The following is a 21,749-nucleotide window of genomic DNA, read 5'->3' as shown; positions in this document are numbered from 1 at the left end:
CTGCTGTAAATATCGATATTTAATTTCTGGTTAGTGTGCCACACCAATTACTGTCAAATCCCTTATGAATTTCCTTATATATTTGTTCCTTTGTTAAAATTTTGTGTTTTGCAATTTTTATAAAGGTTAACTAATTTAATGTATCGCAAACTGTTCTACACAACAGCTGATTTGACGTCTATCTGTAACGTTTACCAACTCTGAACGCCAGTGTTGTATTTTGGGTAGTAGATTTTTCCACTCGCGGATTTATAGGTGCGCAGCAACGTTTTGGCTAAAAGTCCATGCGTTTCAGCACAAAATGTCATTGGATTAGCATGCATAAACGCTTAAAGTCATGTAAGTTGACATTACAAATTAAAAATACGCTAACTTGTTAATAGGCAGCTCACCTAAATTCTAAATCAAATGTGTGCTACAGTTACTGTGCAAGCGAGCAGGCATTAGGGTCGTTTGCGTGTGTGCGTGTGTGAGTGAGCACACGCTAAGAATTAACAAGGCGACAAGTGTTGCCAACTTAGCTCGTTTCTCAGTCATACTTCAGATTTGCACAATTATTTTTTTTGTTTGTACAATTTTTAAGTAACATTTTCAGGCATTTTATTTATTCTTAACGTTATGTAGATCAATAAGTAATTTTTAAAAAATTGACTCAAAATTACACGAGTTACTCGTGCACAGTGCGCAGTGCATGCAGAACATTTCAAGTTGGCAGGGCCACTTTGGCATAATTTCGATCGCCAAGGCATTTGTTTGACTTTGGTTTTCTTTTTGCGAATAAAAGACGATACGGTGCGATAAATTGCCGAGCAAATTGTACGCACGTTTTTCTTCTCTTTCCGTATTGCTTAAATCATAACATCAAAATCAAACAAAGTGGCAGTAGCAGCTGCAGTGACAAATTGGAACAAGTGGGAGCCCGAGGCAAGTAGACGATTGGCTGGCTGAGCTTGACGAAGCCCCAGCATAGACAAGGCGTGCGCACGCCAACAACAACAACAACAACAACAATAATACGTACAATACAAATGTAATCTTTTTGCATTGCCTTATTGAGATTTGAGCACATTTTTTGTTGTTATTTCTTCAACAGCTGTTAAACTTGGTGAAAATTAGCGGAGGCGAGCGAACGACACAGCGATATATAAAAAGCGAATAACAAAAAGCGATTAGCAATAGCAACAACAACAACAACAACAATAACATGAATTCAAAAGCTGACGTCAACCGCCGCGTTTTGGCTATTCAAGCGAAGAAGAAGCGGCATAGGAACAACAAGAAACGCGGCAAGCAAAATGCAGCAAATGGAGCTCCCGTCCAAGAAAACCAACAACAACAGCAACAACCACAACAATCGCAACAACAACAACAACAACATCAACACAGAAGCGGCGACAACTGCGCTATGCCCGCGACATCAGCAGCACCAGCACCAGAAAATGCTAATAATAGCCACACAGAGGGCGCCAGCAAGTTTGAACTGCACGTAGGCAGCGCTGGGGGCGCTGTTAACTCGAAATCTGTGGCATCCTTTAGCAATGCCACAGCGTCCACATCGAGTGGCTCGGGCAATACGCCCGACACCCAGTCGCAATCGAAGTCAAAGAACAGCATGCATAATCAGCAGCCACCGCGTAGTTCGTCCAATGAATCGGAGGAATCGGAAATGAACAGCGAGAATGAGGAGCAGGAACTTAAAGAGGATTACTGCAAGGGCGGCTATCATCCGGTCAACATTGGCGATTTGTTTCAGGGTAAGTTTCCATCCGTATGGATGGCGATGTCACCTGTTTGCACCTCACGCCCAGTCACAAAATTCCTGTAAAACCGAACAACAAAGAAACAATACAGTTATATAGCACGCCATTTTTATATGCCCTACCTGAAAGCATTTACATGCTCTTCGATTTGTGCAACACTTTTTGTGTTCTGTGAAATGAAAAATGCATTCCTATTGGCGATTTCACCAATTCGTTTCACAAATTCCACCTGTTCTCGCTGCAAAATTTGTGGCTTAAGTGTAAAGTAAAGATTAAATTCAAATATTGCATTCTATTATTTGTACAAATTAGCTAAATTGATTATCAACTAAAAGTTCACGCGCCTCACAACGTTTCTCCTGGCATTTTATCATGCCTTTTATTTTTTATTTTTATTTTACAGTTCACAGTTGATTGCATTAATTGATATATTGATTTTGTTAGGGTATTTAAGTTTCGTTGCGTGTGACAGACGACAAGCTGACAACTTTGTTGTTTATTTAGTTGAATTTGAATAATTCCTGTTTAGGCCACGGCACAAGACCCATTTCGTGCTGCATAGAACATGACCCAAAACGCAGTCTTTTTCCTGTTGTTTTCGGGGCAACCGTCCTCCAACCTGATTGTGCTGTAGTGTAGCTGTTAATGTTGTTGCTGTTGTTATTGCCTCACACAACAACAGGTTGTTAATCTGGAACGCCCCTTTTTATATATACAGCCACATCTGTTTGTGTGCCTGCGTGTGTCTGTTCGCGCTCAAGGGTTGTTTATGGGGTGGGGCAGTTCGAATTTGGCTGGCTTTGCGGTCGCTACTGGCGACATGGCTGCCACTTTTTGATACTGTGGCTGCCACCAGCAGATGCCCCATCCGCTGACCCACCCGCTGCCCCACCCAGCCGCAGTTTAAGCCTTTACATATTGAGATGGCATGGGCGGGCGTGCGTTTGTTTCTGGCAAATGCTTTTGTTATAGCAAATGATGTGCATAAAGCACATTTTAGGGGATTTATAATCAAAGAAAATACCGCTAACCTTTTGCCTGCGATAAGGCACACGCCCATCCAATGATAAGAGCCCACAGACATTGCGAATATTCTACTCGCTTATTAACTAATCAGACTTTATATACGCATATGTATCTATATATACATTATATACTCTGAGCACAATGTCAATTTGTGCTATGCGAATGGCCCAGCTGACAATGCCCAATGCGCGCTCTGAGGGCGCATTTAATTGAAGAGCAGCTCATCGTGTCCATTTAGTTGTCCGGTTGAGTGTGCGGCGACGAGTTATTGCAATGGACTTATTGCCATCAAAGGCAAACATTTGTGATTTCATTTTTTTGATTGGTGCACTTTAAAAACCTTTTAACGCACGCTAGGGGAATGTCTGACAGACTCTAATCGAATCTTTATTTACAGGTCGCTATCATGTCATTCGCAAATTGGGCTGGGGACATTTTTCCACTGTTTGGCTCTGCTGGGATCTGCAGGAGAAACGTTATGTGGCCATTAAGATTGTCAAATCGGCGCAGCATTTCGCCGAAACGGCCAAGGATGAAATTAAGATACTCAGAACGGTGCGCGAAACGGATCCATTGAATCCACGTCGCCAGAAGACGGTTCAAATGTTTGATGATTTTAAAATCACCGGCGTTAATGGCACGCACATCTGCATGGTCTTCGAGGTGCTGGGCGACAATCTATTGAAGCTCATACGCAAGTCCAATTATCGTGGCATTCCGCTAGAGAATGTCAAGAGTATAACACGCCAGATCCTAGAGGGTCTAGACTATTTGCATGACTGCTGTAAGATCATACACACAGACATTAAGCCGGAGAATGTCCTGTTGTGTGTCGATGAACCGCATGTGCGTTCGCTTGCCGTTGAGGCGACGCAATTATATTGCATGAACTCCAAGATGTATCCATCGTTGGTCAGTCGTGCGCCCAAGGAGTATCGCGAGCCGCCCATCACCGGCAAGATGAGCAAGAACAAGAAGAAGAAGCTAAAGAAGAAGGCCAAGAAGCGCATGGAACTGTTCAAGAAGCAGCGCGACTACTTGGAGCAAGCTGGCGGCGAGGAGCAACATCAGCAGCAGCAGCAGCAGCAACCCGATAAGCATGCTCAAAATGGCGATGCAGGCAGCTCTGATATCGAGCATGATGTGGACGGCGACGACGTAGAGCCCATGCAGCTGACCAAACCGGATCCAGATGAGGATGACGGCGATGATGAGGAGGCTGTAGAACAGCCTGTGCTGTCCAAGCTGGCTAACGAAGCAAGCGCCGGCGATGCTGGCCAGAATTCACTAGAGGAAGGTGCTGAGAAGGCCAAAAAGAAGAAGAAAAAGAAGAACAAGAGTAAGTGGCCAAACGCTCCGTATTAAGCCTTCATACTTAGTTTATATTCATTTGCCTATTTTCCATTATTCAGATAAAACCAGTCAGCAGCAATCTCAGCCGCAGGAGAACTCCACCAGCAGCGGCGACAGCAGCAGCGCCAGCGCCTTGAAAAGCTCCAATACGAATGGCAGCAACAGCAGCCACTCGACCAGCACGCTTAAGGGACAATCAAATGGTGCCGCCGGCGGCAATAAGAAATCATCGTCACGGCCCAAACAGGAACAGCAGCAGCCGCAGCCGCAGCAGCAGCAGTTGAATAACAACAATTCAAATTCGAAACAAAACTCGAATAGCAATTCGAAAATCTCAAGTATCTCCATTGAGCGCTCCTCGTCGGCCAACGGTGGCCCGTATTCGGAGCCGCTATTGCCGCCACCTCCACCGCCGCCGCCGTTGTCCAAGCATCGACTCAATAAGCGTGATCCTGCGCTAGAGGCCTGCAATGTGCAGGTGAAAATTGCCGATTTGGGCAATGCTTGCTGGGTGGATAGACATTTCACCGAAGATATACAGACGCGACAATATCGCTCGCTGGAGGTTATACTGGGCGCTGGTTATGATACCTCGGCGGACATCTGGAGCACCGCCTGCATGGTATTTGAGCTGGCCACCGGTGATTATCTGTTTGAGCCGCATTCCGGCGATACATATACACGCGATGAGGATCATATAGCACATATAATCGAGCTGCTTGGTCCCATACCACGACAAATTGTGTTCCGGGGCACGTATGCACAGCAGACGTTCAATCGAAACGGCGAGCTGCGCAACATAACCGGGCTAAAGCCCTGGGGCCTCATGGATGTGCTGGTGGAGAAGTATGAATGGTCCAAGCGTGATGCGGAGGCGTTTGCGGCTTTCTTAAAACCGATGCTGGAATTCGATCCGGCCAAGCGTGCCACAGCTGCAGAGTGTTTGCAGCATCCGTGGCTTAGATAAGATACGATGCAGCCTGGTTGTTGGCTGCGAGCCAGCCAGCCAGCAGGAGCAGCAGTAGCAGTAGCAATAGGAGCAGCAGCAGTAGCATCATCCGAGCATATGCAGTCAACGGCATCTGTGGCCACATTGGCCTCTATTTCATCCATTGCATCCACTTCGGCATCGGCCATGGCCGCATTGCGCGCACGTCCTTATCTGGTTGCCCCATACGTGGCCACCGCCTCCGCACCGCCCACACCACAGCCGCATGCTGTCAATACCTTGTCCAGTGCACGCACAGCGCCCGCAACGCCAACGCGACAGCGCTTTGGAGATAGTGAGCCATCGTCATCGCATTGCCATTATCCGCACCATATTGATGTTGATAGTGTGCAGGATTTTGGATTGGCCATGGCCATGGAGGAGTTGCCGCCGCAATACAGCAAGCCCAAATCCCAGCGCTTCTTTTGGCGCAAGGCGCTCAGACGCGTCTTCCAGCGCCGCAAGTGACGTCAACTGCGCCGTCGACGGCAAGATTTGCCCCGTTGGCGTCCACGTCGCTGCCGGCGGCGCACGCTGGCCGAGCGTGTGCGCCGCATATGCGCCTGCTGTGCCTATGGCCAGGTGTTGTTGCGCAACGCCCGCCTCGCTCTGCTCAGCTGCATTCGTTGGCGCACACGTGGCAACATACGCAACAACAACTTTTACTTTAGCAATCACTAAACAATAATAACAAAAGCAACTGCAAATGCTCTGCTCTGCACAGGCACACCACACACACACACACACACTGACACCTTCCTCCCACACAAACACACACACACACACAAATGTTAAACTAAAAAATGTTAATGCGAAATCTGATTTAGTTGTTAAAGCATATGCACCTAATTTATTTCCTTGTGTTTTACACCGATTAGACAATTTTTCCTTTGATACAATTATGAAATTATAAGCATTACATTTTCCTAACTTTATTCTTTGCATAATTATTATTTTCATTTTATTTTATTGTTTGCTTTTTATTTATTTCTGACTCTGTAAATAGGGCAAAAGCTTGGCACAGCTCATTTTTATTTTTTGATTTTTATTATTTTTCTCTTTTGTTTTAAACGATCTCCAAGATTTTATTTTTATTTTTTTTGTTTAACCAACAAAGAAAACGAAAGAATGAAACAGGTTTTTAATAACAGCCAATCCATCAATCAATATATATATATATATAATATATTAAAATATATATCTATCTATATAGATTGCTAAAATCCGAACAGCCAGTTCATATATAGAAATTTGTTACTGTACATTTAATGCCAGCGAGGCGAGGCAGAGAAGTTGACACGCATATTTAGCATATATATATCGTATATAGTTAAATATAACTGAAGGGTACCGTTGCGACCCAAGGGTTTTTAGCATACACACACACACACACACACACACACAAACTGACACATATACACACATACATATGTACATGGTTATGCATATAAGTATTCTTGAGCTGAACATTACAATAATGAGCGTAGTTAATTAGTTTATCCCGCAATTTAGTAACATACAAACTAAATAACAATAACAACAATTAACACGAGGTTTACAATTCATTGAGCTAAAGCAAATGCACTACCAAGCAAAGCAAAGAAAAATGCAAATAACTAACATTAAATGAAAACCTTAAAAAATGTAAGCAGCGAAACAAACAGAAATTAAATTGTAGCAGCTAAAAAGAGTTAAGCGAATATTGTCTATTAAATCAAATGTTCAATAGAAAGCAACAAGTTAAAAAGCAGGCAAAATTAATGCTATTAAACAAACAATTCGATTAGAAATATTTGTAATTCGAAATGTAGCGAACAACAATAACAAACACACGAATTTCTAGGCACACTCACAGACACAAAAATATACCCTAGAAAGGCCACTTAAGTTAAGGCTAGTTAGGCGGCGCAGTTAACAGACACCTTTTTTTTTGTTTTTTTTTTTTGCAAAAAAAAACAGCAATTGAAACGCTTAACATAAATTGATAATTGGCATGGAATATACATATATGTATGAAAGTGTACTATGTATATATAAATATATATATTTATATATATACATGCTTACATACTCGTAGTTGTGTGTATGTGTGCATTATACTCTGACTATTTACTATGATAAGTGGCCTTATATTAATTCGATTCTCTGCACAATCCACACACACTCACACACAAACGCACGCACTGCACAACAACAATAGCAATTTAAACCTTAACACACACACACACACACACACATGATATATGAGTATGTACCATTTAATCTATACTTAATTGGAAATGTATGTGTAGCCAGGCAACACGCGTTAGCTTAAAAACAGAAAAGAATATATCAAGCATAGACATTTGCAATTAATACTTTATAAAGAACACACACACACACACACACAATCCTAAGGCAAAAAGTGAAAGTTAATGAGAGGAACCTTTTAGTACCCTATGAACTAAATAAAAACGTGAAAAATGTAATACCTTATCTTAAACCATATAATGAGTAAACACACATGTACTCTAGTCTTCGGCTGGCCGGAGTTTAAAAAACGATACAAAAAGAAAACAAATCAAGATACTCTTTGAAGCAACTATCAATGGACTATGTAGTAATCAGCTTGGGAGCTATTAAATGCATAAAACATACTTAACTTATAGCTTTACGAGAAACCAGAAACCTAGAAAAGTTAACTTGTGCTTAGACGTTTCAAGTATTGTTCCCAAATGATTCCAAAAATAAATAAAAAATAACAAAAAAAGAAAACAATCTTTGAAGTCGAACCTCTTATTGAGCAAATAGCACGCAATTCCATAATATCAAATTTCCTTTCAAAGAGTATGAAAAGTATGAATTATACGATACATAATTTATTGATGTAGTTATAAACAAGTAAACAACAACAAAAACAACAACAACAACAGAACAAGAAACAGAAAAATTACACAAATTGGAAAACGATAAATGTATCTTTTATTGCTGCACTCAGCGGCTTCATGTAAAGAAATGTCTTATTCAACGGACAGGACATCAATTCTCCAGCAGCACTTCCACTTCAAAGGCAGGAACAGAATGCAGCGTAAGGAACGGTGAAGGCAAAAACACATTGGCATTCATTTATAACCCATTCTCGTGGCGCATTGCATGCAATTACATATTTGCCCGGAAGCTGCGGATGAGACGAGACCTGGGCTGAGCTCAGCTCGTGCTGAGAATTTATGGCCACATAAAAATCACAAGCAGCCAAGTTGAAGACATTGCAGTTGCCTTCAAATTGAAAATGGGTGCAGGACGCAGCACACAGCACACAGGACACAGGACACTTGCCGTACGCTGGACACCAACACGCACGCACACACACACACATACACACACACACATTTCTCTGGGCGCACCTTTGACGTGCACCGGATGTATGTAGGAAGAGACCTTTGGGATACATCACGTTTGTTTGGCTATGGCTAAACTTGAAATTGAATTTGATGTCTCGTAGCCAAATGTAAATGTTTGCTTCGTTAAATACGAGGGCAGTTTGTGCAGTAAATATTGGGTAAATACATATCAAATGCATTTATTATTTGAGTATTATAATTTATATTATTATTTATAGACTTTAATTGCATCACACGCACACAGATACTCACACACACAGACGCTCATGCTCATTCGCCTGGATGTATTCCTTTATATGGTATGTATTTAAGAGATTCATTGAGTACTTTCATATTCATAATCATATTCAGGTTCATATCGATATATGGCTGCACTTCTCTCAATCATCTTTGAAAATGAGTTGTAGACCGATTTAGAACAAAAATAATGTTTCTAGATTTATGAGCTAGAGAAAAAGGTCAAACTTCGATATTTGGACATATCTCTATGTAGGTTATTTGAGGATACCATTTTCACATGAATTTCGACCATAAATAATGTTGCCAGATTTAGATGTCAAATTGAGTTAGAGCCAAATAGCAAGAGCTAAACCTCAGGCAAATCGGATGAGATTTCACTTAGTTATGGGGTGGGAAATTTCTAACCTATTTCTATATAGGATATTTGAGGATGTATTTATAATCATATTCATATGCAACTTCATATTCATGTCTTTATTCATATTCAAATTTTCAGAAACCCTCGTATTATGTTGATTAAAATGGAACATGTTAAACAGATAATACAGAATGTAAGTAATTTTATTTCTTATCTCTACTTATTCATTTACAATGTTCCTTGCCTTAATATACTTTTATATCCCTATGATAACTCAAAAATCTATAAAAAAAAGGGAAAAGATACTCCACATAAACAATTAGAGAGCTCTTTAAAAGGGTATTTTATGGTCTGTTGCTTGTTTATGTTTTATACCCTTGCAGAGGGTATTCGAATTTTGTCACTAGATGTGTCCGTCTGTTTCTATAAAACGCCGTTGATTCTTGATGTTCTTCCGTTAACTTTTTGAACCACCCTCGCTGGCTGCATAAAATGACATGAATATATTTGTAGCTTACGCGAGAGAATGTTCAGAGCTTAATTCGTGGTGGTTTTTGTGTGCCACAAGTTGGGCTCTGCAAACCTGCTAGCCACCAACAGGATAAAATTTATCGTGTCCGAACGGAACGGGCATCTAACAAAAGTTAAATAAACGTGTCGGCTGCCTTGTCACTTGAGCTGGAGGCGCAATGTCAATAGAACCAGCTGAGGACTGGGTGCCCCCGCCAATCTGGTTGGCTAAGACAAACGGAAAGAAAGCGATGCGTGGCTCACACCTGGCCAAATGTCAGGCACTCGCAATGTAAGCAAAGCGAAGATGTTTTCGTAGGTAGTTTGAATAAGTTTTCGTAGTATTATTTAACAAGTGTAAGCTTCTGAGTTGTCGAATCTAAGACACACAATTCCTGGCAAATGGCAATCAAGGTCAAGAGGTTGCATTTTGTCTTATTTTGCACACAATATTTGCTTGCTTTACATTAAATAGTGTTCCGTCAAGCGTTTACATTATCTTTTATTTCAATCGACATTAAATTGTAATATGCTTATTCCACTCGAGCTATCCGTACCTGAGTTGAAAGTTCAGGTGCGTTGCAACGGTTCGGCAAATTCGGTAGTTAAATCAATTTGCAGGCGTTTTCATAAAATTTATGAACTTGTTAATACTTTGAAAGCTTTTTCAGTTGAATTCAAGTCATGTTTGGGCTTGGGCTATGTTTGGGTAGTGGGTCATTCAGTTTGATTTGACTAAAAGTTTAGCAACAAACACACAAAACAGCTTGAAATGTACGTTAACAAGACCCGGATTTGCTTATAAATGTCTAACAAATGACAAAAAAAGGAAAACTTGAATTGCAAAAGCAGCAACAACAACAATAACAATGACAACAAAAGGACCAACTTTTGCATGCTCGACTGTCAGTTAAGAGCTCAAAAATAAAAACAAACCTTGCTTTGATGTGCACAACGGGGAAATACTCTTTAATCAGATCTGGAATAGTGTTGGAAAGTGGCCAGAAATCAAGAAAATACCATAAAGAAAATTGATATGGCTTTTTATCGCTTTCGCAGTTAATTGTAAAAACTATGAAGTGTAAACGAAAAGTAATAGACACTTTCTACACTTCATCTTAAGACGGGCTAGAAAATATCAAGAAAAGATTTCAGTGTAAACAGACCTTTTGATAAATATATATTAATATGTAAGGTATACGAGAATCTGCATACCAAATTTGACGGGTCCAGCTTCTAGCATCTGAGTTCTCAGAGGTCGCGCGGGAAGCGGTCAGAAGGTCGTGCATTTGGGTAGATAAACTTGCCTGTTGACCCAATTTTAAACATAGCTGTCACCAAAGCGTGCTCCACTTCAGCATAACCGCTTGAGCCACTTTTTGGGTGCGCAGGGTATAAACGCATGGCAAAAAAAAAAAAAGTTTCTAGCACTCGAGAATAAACCCAAGAAATTGTGTCCTGCGTTTGAGTGTGTGTGTGTGGGTGTGTGTGTGTGTGTCCAGCATCTACGGGCTGATCGATATTTGCCACATTTGTGTATTGTGTGTGTAGCACACGAAACAAACACACAATAAAACTTTTAAAAGGTCCTTTTAAATGCGACCAAGCGCAAACGATTATTCAATTTAACAGTCTGAGCTCTGGCAGGACCCCATAGGCTAGGATCATGACTGCCTGCCGACCGGTCCCCGTCCTGCCCACCAATCAACCGGGCCGGCAAGCCCTTCAACGTTGCGCACTTTAAACCTCCTACTCGTCTACTTCGTCGTCTTCTGCCTCTTTGTCGTCAGCGGCATTGTCCTTGTCGCCGCTCAAAATGCCAGCGAGTGGCACTGATGACATTAAGTAGCTGTCGGGTTGGTCAGGATTAGATAGCAAAAGTGCCTGATGTTAGTTTAAAGTAGATAAACAAAAGCGGCTTCAGCCTCCGTCTTTGCTCGCTCTGCTTGTGTGTGTGTGTATATGTTTATTTGAAGCATTTGTCAACCGCACATCCGTTTTTTGAGTTGAAGCTTTTTAATCATTCAACTCGAATCGGTTCGCGTGCCGCCCACTTTCGCATTCACCTTACGAGTCTCAATGCACAAGTTTATAAAACTTGATAAGTTTTTTTGGACTCATTAAAAGCACATTGAAATTTCAAATTAATTAAGGAATTCTTTTGATTGCAGTAAATATTAAAATAAAGACCGAACGAATTTATTACACTTTTCAGTCTTGTGCTTCTTAGCAAAGCGCGGCGTTTGACCTTTTATCCTTTACTTTTTTAGTCGCGCGGAGTTTTACAACTTTGCATTTCAATAGAAGCGAGTCTGGAAAAGCAAAAAGTTTTGGTCTAATTGGTCTTGTCTAGGCATGAGCTTCATATTGAATTACTTTTTCAAGTAAAAACATTGAAGTTTCATTTCATTAAAGATAAACGGTTAAAAAGAGAAAACTTTGCGTCCTGCAGGAGTTTCTATACGTACTTTTTGCACTTCAAGGTCTGCAGAATACACAAGAATTAACAAATGTACAAATTTACAAAAAAGAATATAAACCATTGCATAAATATTAATTTTAATTTTCCAATATATTGTATACTACAGCTTTTGTTGTTTTAGTATGCTTCAATATAAAATTTTTTTGAAATTTTCTAAGTTTAATTGCCATTTTTAGAAGCACTTAAAGAACTAAAAGAATCTCTAGTTGCGAGTGCCCGACTGGGGAATACCCTGGCCTATCTGTTACAAAATTAAAGATAGTTAATCTGTATAAACGATTGTAGAAATTACATATTAAATTTGGCGAATCTAGCTTTTAAAACCTAAGAGATACGCTCAAAATCGGAATTTCAATAGCGACTTTTATCGATTGCTTTTTAAATAATGCAAGTTATCGATAATCGGAAGCAAACTCGTACTGCGCGGCCATTAGGAGGGACAATGTTAAAGTCTCTAGCTCTTAAATTTTTCTGAGATCGACGTGCTTATACATGGAGATAGACAGACAGTCAGACGGAGCGACAAATGGACATGGACATGACTATATATTTTATGCAGTCGGAAATGCGTCCTTCTGCCTGTTAACTACATATGCAAAATAAGAAATTCAGGGCTTATAAAGGCACTTTCTTATTTTTCTTGATAACAGCACAGGGTATTAATTAGTCAAGTTTTGTGCTTAGCATTAGATTCTATCATTCGAATTGGTTAAAATGCTTTTAGGCGCTGCTTTAATTATGGTGTCTGCGGGCGTTTGTGTGCGTGTGTCTGTGTGTAGCTGGCACATGAAATTAGCTTAAATAATTGTACAGTTTTTTTTTTTTGTTATAATTGAAAAGCTCTGCTGGCGCCCATGAATTATTTGTGTGCACCCGCACACAAAGCAGCCTAGTAGCATTTATATTGTGTGAAATACATTGCGTATACGCAACATTATTTTAGGATGGCTTCGCTGGCTCTTATTAAAATCTGTGGCGAACTGCAATGGCATGAATGTCTCTCACCTGCCGCAGCTGCCACAGCTACCTACCTGGCAACCACTTGTGTGCTAACTGGGTTTCGGGCGCGCTTTCGGACTCAGCTGGGCTCACTCCGAAAACTCTAGCAAAGAGTGAATCGAAAACAATTGAAGAGAAATGCGGCGCTCTCTTTAGCGTTGCGAATGTGTTTTCATTGTGAAATTAGGCCCAAAGTTGTTGCCACCTTGGTTTGTTTTAATGCCGCGCAAGTAGCTTGATGGCTCTGTGTATGGCAAGGGGGCCAAAGATCGGGGGCAGCAGGACCGACAGTAAAAGCAAGGCAAAGCAAACAACTTTCAAGTTGCTAAAAACTTTGTGGCGCTACTTTAAGTTGAAGTGTAGGCAAACTTTTGTGTTTTGTTGTCTAACACCAGCTATGTAAATATTAAATAAGAAAAACCAACTTAATTAAAATGTATGTGCCATGTTTTATATATTTTTTTTGTCCCTTTTTTACCCAAAGACAAACGCACCGGGCTAGCTTGCCGGGCTTGCTGGCATTTTCCCAAGCGTGTTCTAATAAACTGGAAACTTAAATAAACCTCATCGAATTGAACGTAAAATGAAACTGAGCTCAGGCCAAACACAATGAAATGCCATAAAAATTCCATTTTGGCAAAAGACAAAAGCTGATAAAAAGGTATGCCAGCTATGCGAGAAAATATGAAAGACTTTTCTATATTTGCAATACTCATGCAGCAGGCAAGCCAGACCGAGAGGGAGATGGAGAGAGAGAGAGTAGGAAGGATAACTGTGGCACATACAAACGGTTAGACATATTTATTACTTTTCTGACAATCCCTTAGGAAATGTGTGGCATCATAAATTCTTCCAAGGCGTACGTAATAATTGCAGCTCCATTGCCATATAACAAATTCGAACAGTCGCACGATAATAAAATTTGCTCTCAATTGAATTGCCAGCTTAAAGCAAAAAAAAAAAAAAATAAAAAGAAAGTAAATATATATGGCATATAAATGTGCTGTATTTGACCAGCTACCACTTGATTAGATTTGCGATTTCTATCTTTCTCTCTCTCTGTCTCTGTCTCTGTCTATCGATATTGACCAACAGCCACTCAAAACTGACACAAACATTGCACTTGACTGCTTTCTGTGTGCACAAATTGAAGCGTTCAGCTGGCTTCAATTTACAGCTGAAAACCCAAAAAAACCTCCCGCTCCAAAAGCGAAAACCCATAACCGAACCAAAAACTCAATATTTACACTTAAAGAGCGAACCACAAAAGAGGCCACGCGACGGCGACTCCAAAAGCTAAGCTAGGACATGGTCCTAAACAAATAAAATGGCCACAAAACTGAGCACAAAGAATGCTAATACCCTGTACTAAAAAGGGAGTGCGGCATATAAACTCTTACATAGGGTGCTGAAGTAAAAAAAACCCCAAATGAAGTCTTAAACTATTTAACAAAGTAACATATGAATATTAATTATTATTCTTCAAAGAATATTAAACAGATTAAACAGAGAAAAATAAATAAATAATAATAAAATGATAAATAAATGTTAATAAACGATAAATTAAATATTAAAATGTCTAAAATAATTTCTACAAATAATATAATCATAATAAATCTCATAACAATTAAATAATCTAATATAATAATAATTTCTTTAACTTAAGTTTTTTAAATTTAACTCAAGCAAAGCAATATCTTTGCACTGCCGCCTAATTTTCCTGGAAAAACTTACTTTCTGTGAGCAATGTTTCAGGTCTAGAGTATTTCCTGTGAAATTTATGATCCAGTAATATTAAATACTAGTTCCAAGTAAGGCATATAAGAAGTTGATTTGATTAGCTTAAAGATTATATATTCAGTTAAATTCATTGGAAATACACAAAAAACATTACTGCAGCATGTATTTCATAAATGATAAAACAAGGTATCACGTAGTTGAGCAAAGCAAAGCAAATGTTTTTTTTTTAGTAACTTTTTAAAGTAATCGCCCTCAGTCACACAATCCGCACCCGGAAATGGGAAATTGTCTTTTAATTGCATGAAGTTACTAGATATGTGTGTAGGAGCCCCCTCCCTCCCACACATACACACACACACAGGCACTGTGTACTCTCGTACAATATTTACAGTTAAAATGACATTCGCATTCACAACCTACACACACACACACACACAAACAGAGCGAGCACTTGGCACTTTCATGTCCTTGATTGCTGCTCCTGATGCTCCTGCACTTGGGCTACGTGCGTCTGCCCACATTGCCTAATCCCCGAGTGACCTTCAAATTGTAGTTTATATGCAGATGCTTATATATACATATATATATCTATGCACATATACAGCTATACACAACGGATCAATGCGGTCGCCGTCTATGCGTCTGCCCTGTGTGAGTGGGTTTTTGTGTATTTGACAGCCAGCTGCCAGTTGAACTGTCTATTCGTTGTCCCTCGGACCCCACATCTCGCTGCCCCACCGCACTGTACGTTCGTCTGTCTGTCTGTTTGACTGTTTGCATTTGACATTTTCAATTTGCATGACATTGCTCTCCGGACGTGAAGCGTCGCACCCGTACACTTGACATCATTATGCTCCCAGAGTGGCGCCCAGCTTAGATGGTCACGTCTCCATCTATGCCATATGCCTATGGTCTTAGTATCCTTTTTGCCTTGTGGTATCCCTTTTTGTCTGCACATTTAAACTGCACTTCACGTTCCATTATAAATCGCTGTCGAACTGACTAATTACCTACCCCCCTCCCTCTCGCTCCTGTTACCTAATTAAGCTAATCAAACAAAATGTCTTTCGAAATACCCGACAACAGCAGTTGAGCACTTACAACACGCAAACTAAATTTGAGTTTTGTGGTTGAATTGGTTTCTATAAACTTTCTCAGGCCTCAGCTAATTGAGTCGCTCGGAGATGGGCGTGTTAGGGATTTGATAAACACAACGTGACACGAACCGGAAACGCAAAAGAGCATCAGGCACCCAAATGCTTAAATTCTTCCTTAACCATAATCCATATTTTTGGCTTAAAGCTTTTTCTAAAATCTGCATACTTAGATGCTGATCTATAGTAAGATACTATGTCTACAAACTGAAGCTAATATCTATAGCATGTTTAAAATATCTATCTATAATTGAACTTATATCTGTATCTTAAGGCATATCTGCTATTTTTATCTATATCTATTATGAATATCTATATCTTAAATCTGTTTCTTTATCCGAAACCTACAACTTTATCTAAAATCAACAACTATATATATCTATAATCTTAATGTTTATCTGAAAAATTATATCTAAATCTAAAATCAATGTGTATGTCAGTAATTATTTCCGTATCTAAAATCTATATCAACATCTAAAATCAATATCTATATCTACAATCAAAATCCTTATCTAAAATATTTATATATAAATATATCTGTTTTGTATTCGCAACCAGCCAAAACGTGCCCAACTTTAGATTCTGTTCGCTGGCAGCTTTTCCGCCTAATCTCCTGGTCATGGCTGCTTTTTGTTCATGTTGTTGTCTTTTGCCGGTTTCTAATTCAATTCGCTGTACGGCTTTGAGTTTTTTGGCTTAAACTTTTGAGCCGATTTGCTGATTGATAGTTTAAGCTTTTAATGGAAGAAGCGTGTTTTATTTTTTGTTCGCGGCATCAATATCTTAATAAAATATATCTTTTATTTATATAATGCTCGGCCCCAAAAGTTTTTATGGCCCCGGCGCAAAGTATGCCGCATTAATTTTTTGTTGCGCCGCGCTCTCAACAAATGGCGCCGCTTCAGCCGGAAATTGCCGGCTACACCTGACAATTATAGCCATAAATGTAACCATATACATAGACATATTATATACATATATAAATCTATATATATCGGGGTATGTATATGTATAAGTGGGAACAGTGCGGCTTTGAGCAATTCTTTCAATTATTTATTGCTGCAGTGTGGCTTTTAGAGAACTAAAATGGGCTTGAAAATTGATGCGGCCAAGGCCATAAATTATTTAATTTTTTTTTTCCCGTTTGTTTGTTTGTGTTCAGCGAACGTAAAAAACAGACAACGCTCTAATTGAAAAAAAAGAGCTTGTTTTTTCTAAGTATATTTAAAAATGTTTGTTTTTTTCCACAAGTTTGGCCTGAAGTGAAGAAATTTGATGCGCTTCAGTGAATAGAAAAAAAGAGGGATAGTGTTAAAGGGAAAGCGAAAAGGGATAATATTTACACAGCAATTACGAGCTACACTATTTTCCTTGACATCCGGACAACCTTTAATACATACTTAGCTCCAGGGCCTGACAAAGTTTTCGTGTGCAAGCAGTTTAAAGTATTTAAATATAGAGCTTTATAACTGGCAGCTTGTTTATCAGAGCTGCCAGCAGAAAAGAGTTCGGCGTTATGGTTGACGATTCGAACCAGCTTTCTGCAAGATATGAGTTAAGGTCGGGCTGACACTAGCTTGGCTTAAAGTAAAGTTTTTTGGCAACAAAGAAATGGCAACCAGTTAGGGCATCCATGTACTTAAATAATAAAAGAGCTGAAAATACAGACAATATTTCAAGTAGTGCCTGGCTACAGCTTAAGTTTAGCTCTTTCTTTCTTGTTTTTCTTCACCTGTTGCCAGGATGCGTGTAATGTCAACTTGAGTTAAATCCTAAATTCGAATATCTGCTTCGATTTCAAGTGATTTATGCAACATTAAATTACTTAGCATTTGTTACCATATCTTAGCTCGTTGACGACAAGCCCTCTCAGGAATCTGTGTAGGTGTATCGTCGAATATATATGTATGTGCATGCATGTATCTGTCGAATATTTGACAAATGTGTGTTGGCTGTGCTTAGAGCCTTGGCAGCTGCTGTTTTTATTGTGCCTACCCTTTGTGTGTTTATGTGTGTGGTCATACATTTTTATTGGATTTTATTTGTCGCTGCAGCCAGTGCGCCATAAGTCATTGCACCATTACAAATTCCTTTTGCCATGCCCCATCGATTGCCATTGTGTGAGCTCAGCCGTAGCTCAGTTAGGCTCAAGGCAAGCGACCTGAGAGCTCTTCGTTTGTTTGTGTGTCGCGTGCGTTTTATGTGTACTTTTCATCATATTTTCATTGCAGGCCAAGTGGATTTATGGAAAATTTTCAAATGCCTTTGCACGATTATCGCCAAGTTGGGGCGTGGCGCTTTATGTGCATGCCTACATCCTGTTCCGAAGCGCCTGATTCCGTGCTGGCAATTGCAATTGCAATTGCACTTTTGCCGTCGCCAGCACCGCAAGATGGCAAAAGCCTTTCATATTGATTGCGTTCCTGGGCTGCACTTGTTGCGAATATCTTAAAGCTGCAATTAAGTTAACAGTTTTCTTATTTATCATGCAAATAGCTAACAATTTCCGTTCGCTGTCCTGTCAGCCAACTAATTGAGATGGCAAAAAAAGCATGCGGAAATGCCGGTGCCGCTTCTTCTAGACAACAACACTTGCATGTTAGGAATGGAATGACAAGAAAACAAAAAAAAAAAAAAACAAAACAAAACAAAACAACAAAATAATATAAAAACCCCAAAAAGAAAACTTTTGCCAGCCGCAACGTAGCAGAGAAGCCATCAAAAATGTAAATATGTAATACAGCAAGACTTGCGCAAGAAGCTAGAGCGTCAGCTCCAAGCCCCAAGTCCAAGTTAGCTTGGCAGACAGCTCGACGTTGTCGTCGTTGTCGTTGTCGTGCCCTGCCTAGGAAGTAGCTACTATGCTCTGCGGGGGGCATTGACGTTGAAGTAGAGCGTCAATGAATTAAATATAACCTAGCCCAGCCCACCAGGCCAAACCAGCGCAAAACCTAAACTGAATACGAACCCTAACCCCATTCTAAAATGTACACGCTGTGAGCTTTCCACTTGATTGCTGGCTGGCAACTCGCTGGCTTTCCCTTTTTCCCCATCAGTTGCCACCTCTTTGCCCCCCCCTCAACTTCCCTCATACTCAGCGTTTGTCCTTGCCGAATGGAAGTTCGATTTACATTTCAACTGCAGCCGGCAAAAGGCGTTACATGGCCTGACGTAAGCGCCTGAATAGATATTGCCATACCCTTAGCTATATCTGTATAGGTACATATGCAGACTACCTGCACAACAAACACACAAAGACTTACAGCGTGTGTGCTTAAGTCGGTTAATATGTAACATGTAATTCACTAAACATAACTTTCAGTAAATGGCTGCACTCTAGAGTTCTTCTTCTGCTTAGTTTCACCTCGGGTAATATCTGTTCATAATGAAATCTCAAGAATAGTTAAAAAATAGACAAATATAGAAAGTAGTCAGACTTCTCGGCAATATAATAAACAAAATCAAGAGCATAGAGAGTAGATTGCCTATTTCACGCTATTTCAAGCACCTGCCCATTCCAGCACACTTTTCTATCGACCCCTTATTGTCGTAGCTTTAACTAGTTGCGAATTACTAGGGACAAGCAACGGAAAAATAAATGAAAGAAAGCAGATTAAACTCACAATAATTGTATACAATTTATCAATAAAAAATTCTCCTCAAACTGAACATTAAACACAACCAAATGTTGGCGCTTTGAAAGCGTTTTTCACTTTGAGAACACACCTGAAAATTTTGCATACTTAGCAGCTAGCTGGTAATGCTATGAAACACGTAACATTTTGCACAACAAAACCATTTCACTGCCTGTTTATTTGTTAATTGAAGCAACAGCAAATATATGCTTTGCCAAATGTCATATGCATAATGTTTGTGTAATCCGCCCCGACAACGATCCTCAGTTGCTGTCAAACTGTCCCAGCTGCTTGGCTGCCCGTCTATCTGTCCGTCTTTCTATCTGTATTTGTGCTATTCAATTCCATTGAAATGAGTGCGCTGCATATTAAAAGAGTCGCATAAATAAATAAGCATATTCAATTTTGATGAAACGTGAATGGTATCGAAATGTTTAACAAAACGTCGAACGTGACCTTGCCTCCAGTTATCCAGATGTCAAACATAAAATCTAAATAGAAGGGTATCCATGCAAAACGGACACGATGCGGCACGTTTAACCCTATAAAGTACATTTACACTTATTAACATAAACTAGCTGAATTTGCAAGATATGCGGGCTATAAAATAGGAACTTTACTGAAGTAATGTAAAATAAATTTCAGAAATTAAGGTTTGCGGGCTGCAAATATACTTCCTATGAAAAGGTACAGCAATGTATAAATTGGAGTAAAGTATCACGAAACTATAATGGGAAATTTATGAGCAGGGGCTTCAAATAATATGAGGTCCCAACATTTATTTCAGATTATTGGATAAGTCGAACAAATATGCTAAAGCATAAATAGAGTTAGCCAGGCAAGAACTGCAACTGTTACAGGTAAAGAAAACAAATACATATCCAACTGGAGCCTGCTACAGGGTATCTCTATATCATGCCCTACAGACTTGTGCACTCTTCCGTTTTTTTTCCTGTGGTAGCCTTGCCACAGCATGCCACAGTTTGTGGCAGAACGTGGCGTAAAGCGCTCAGTTAAAAGCTGCAATGCAGCTTAAACAAATTTAGACATTGGCTTAGCATAAGGCTTTATGATTTAGATACGCCAGTTGTATATTAAATAATTCACTTAATTGGCCCCCGAAGGACCAAAAAACAGCTAAATGCCAAAGTTAAAGTAAACACAGAAACCGCAACCGACACAAGATATATATGTATATAAACATACCGGAGTAACTGTCAAAATGACGAAATACACACTGGCAGGACCTTCAGGAATCAGAAATGGGTGGGCGTGTGGGCAGGGGCGGCTAGTTCAAGTGGAGGTGTGGCCAGCTCAACTGTTTGCTGGTCTGCATGTGCTATATATGTATATCAATATATCCCTGTAAACATATCAACTACATATATGTATATACTATATATATAGCTGCATATGGCTGATTGCCACCATGGCGTATGTGGCTTTGTGAATTGATCGCTGGCGACCGCAATTGTTGCCAATATAATTACGCACAAGTAATATCTGCATGCGAATTGGCAGCTCATGAATAGCTCATACCGAATGCAGCACATATATCTGACATATATGTATATACATTTGTCCATCTGCGAGTGTGTATGCCCATTTTAATGGAAGCCAATTAAATTGGACAGTCGCAGCTGCTGGCTTTTCCATTAATTAAATTTCAAATCGTATGCAGCTCTCAAGTTTATGCTTTGATTTTGCCCCTTTGTTAGCTTCTGGCAGCACATTAAAGGATTTTCCTTTTGTTGTTTTTCCAAAAAAAAAAAAAAAAGCAAGAAGAAGAAAAGTTGACTTCGAGCTTGGTCAGGTCTGCTGTTGTTGACCCACAGAGCTTGCGTGTGTCCTCCCTCCCTGCCTTGGACCCCATTTCTTTCTTTAACTGGGCGCCATTTTCAGTTTTTCTTTTTAACGGGCGTTCGCGTGTTTACTGCTTTTGTTTTGATACCCGCTCACCAAGCAAAAGGAGTATATTGGCTTGTGTGTCTAGCTCTTAAAGCTAGAGACTTGAGATTGGCTCTGAAAAAAGGTTAAAATTACATGGTTGAACGGGAAATTCTTACGGAAAACTTGACAGAGTGTATTTTGCAGTCGCTTACGCCCGACTGCAACATACTTGTT

The 21,749-nt window shown here is 39.9% G+C and overlaps 1 protein-coding gene across 1 annotated transcript; it reads left to right on the top strand.

Moving 5' to 3' along the window:
* Positions 1–664: 664 nt before the first annotated feature.
* Positions 665–6,062, top strand: LOC116650978 (SRSF protein kinase 3-like). Its single transcript, XM_032436377.2, is given in 4 exon segments — positions 665–924; positions 1,094–1,754; positions 3,184–4,125; positions 4,199–6,062. Coding segments are annotated over 3 exon segments (3,102 nt in total). The 5' UTR covers positions 665–924; positions 1,094–1,204; the 3' UTR covers positions 5,809–6,062.
* The last annotated feature ends 15,687 nt before the right edge of the window (positions 6,063–21,749 follow it).

The sequence above is a fragment of the Drosophila virilis genome, chromosome 5 (genome assembly GCF_030788295.1).
Source record: "Drosophila virilis strain 15010-1051.87 chromosome 5, Dvir_AGI_RSII-ME, whole genome shotgun sequence".
In the NCBI taxonomy this organism is placed as follows: Eukaryota; Metazoa; Arthropoda; class Insecta; order Diptera; family Drosophilidae; genus Drosophila; species Drosophila virilis.
The sequence above is the reverse complement of the archived record's forward strand: the minus strand, read 5'-3'. Positions and strand labels throughout refer to the sequence as shown.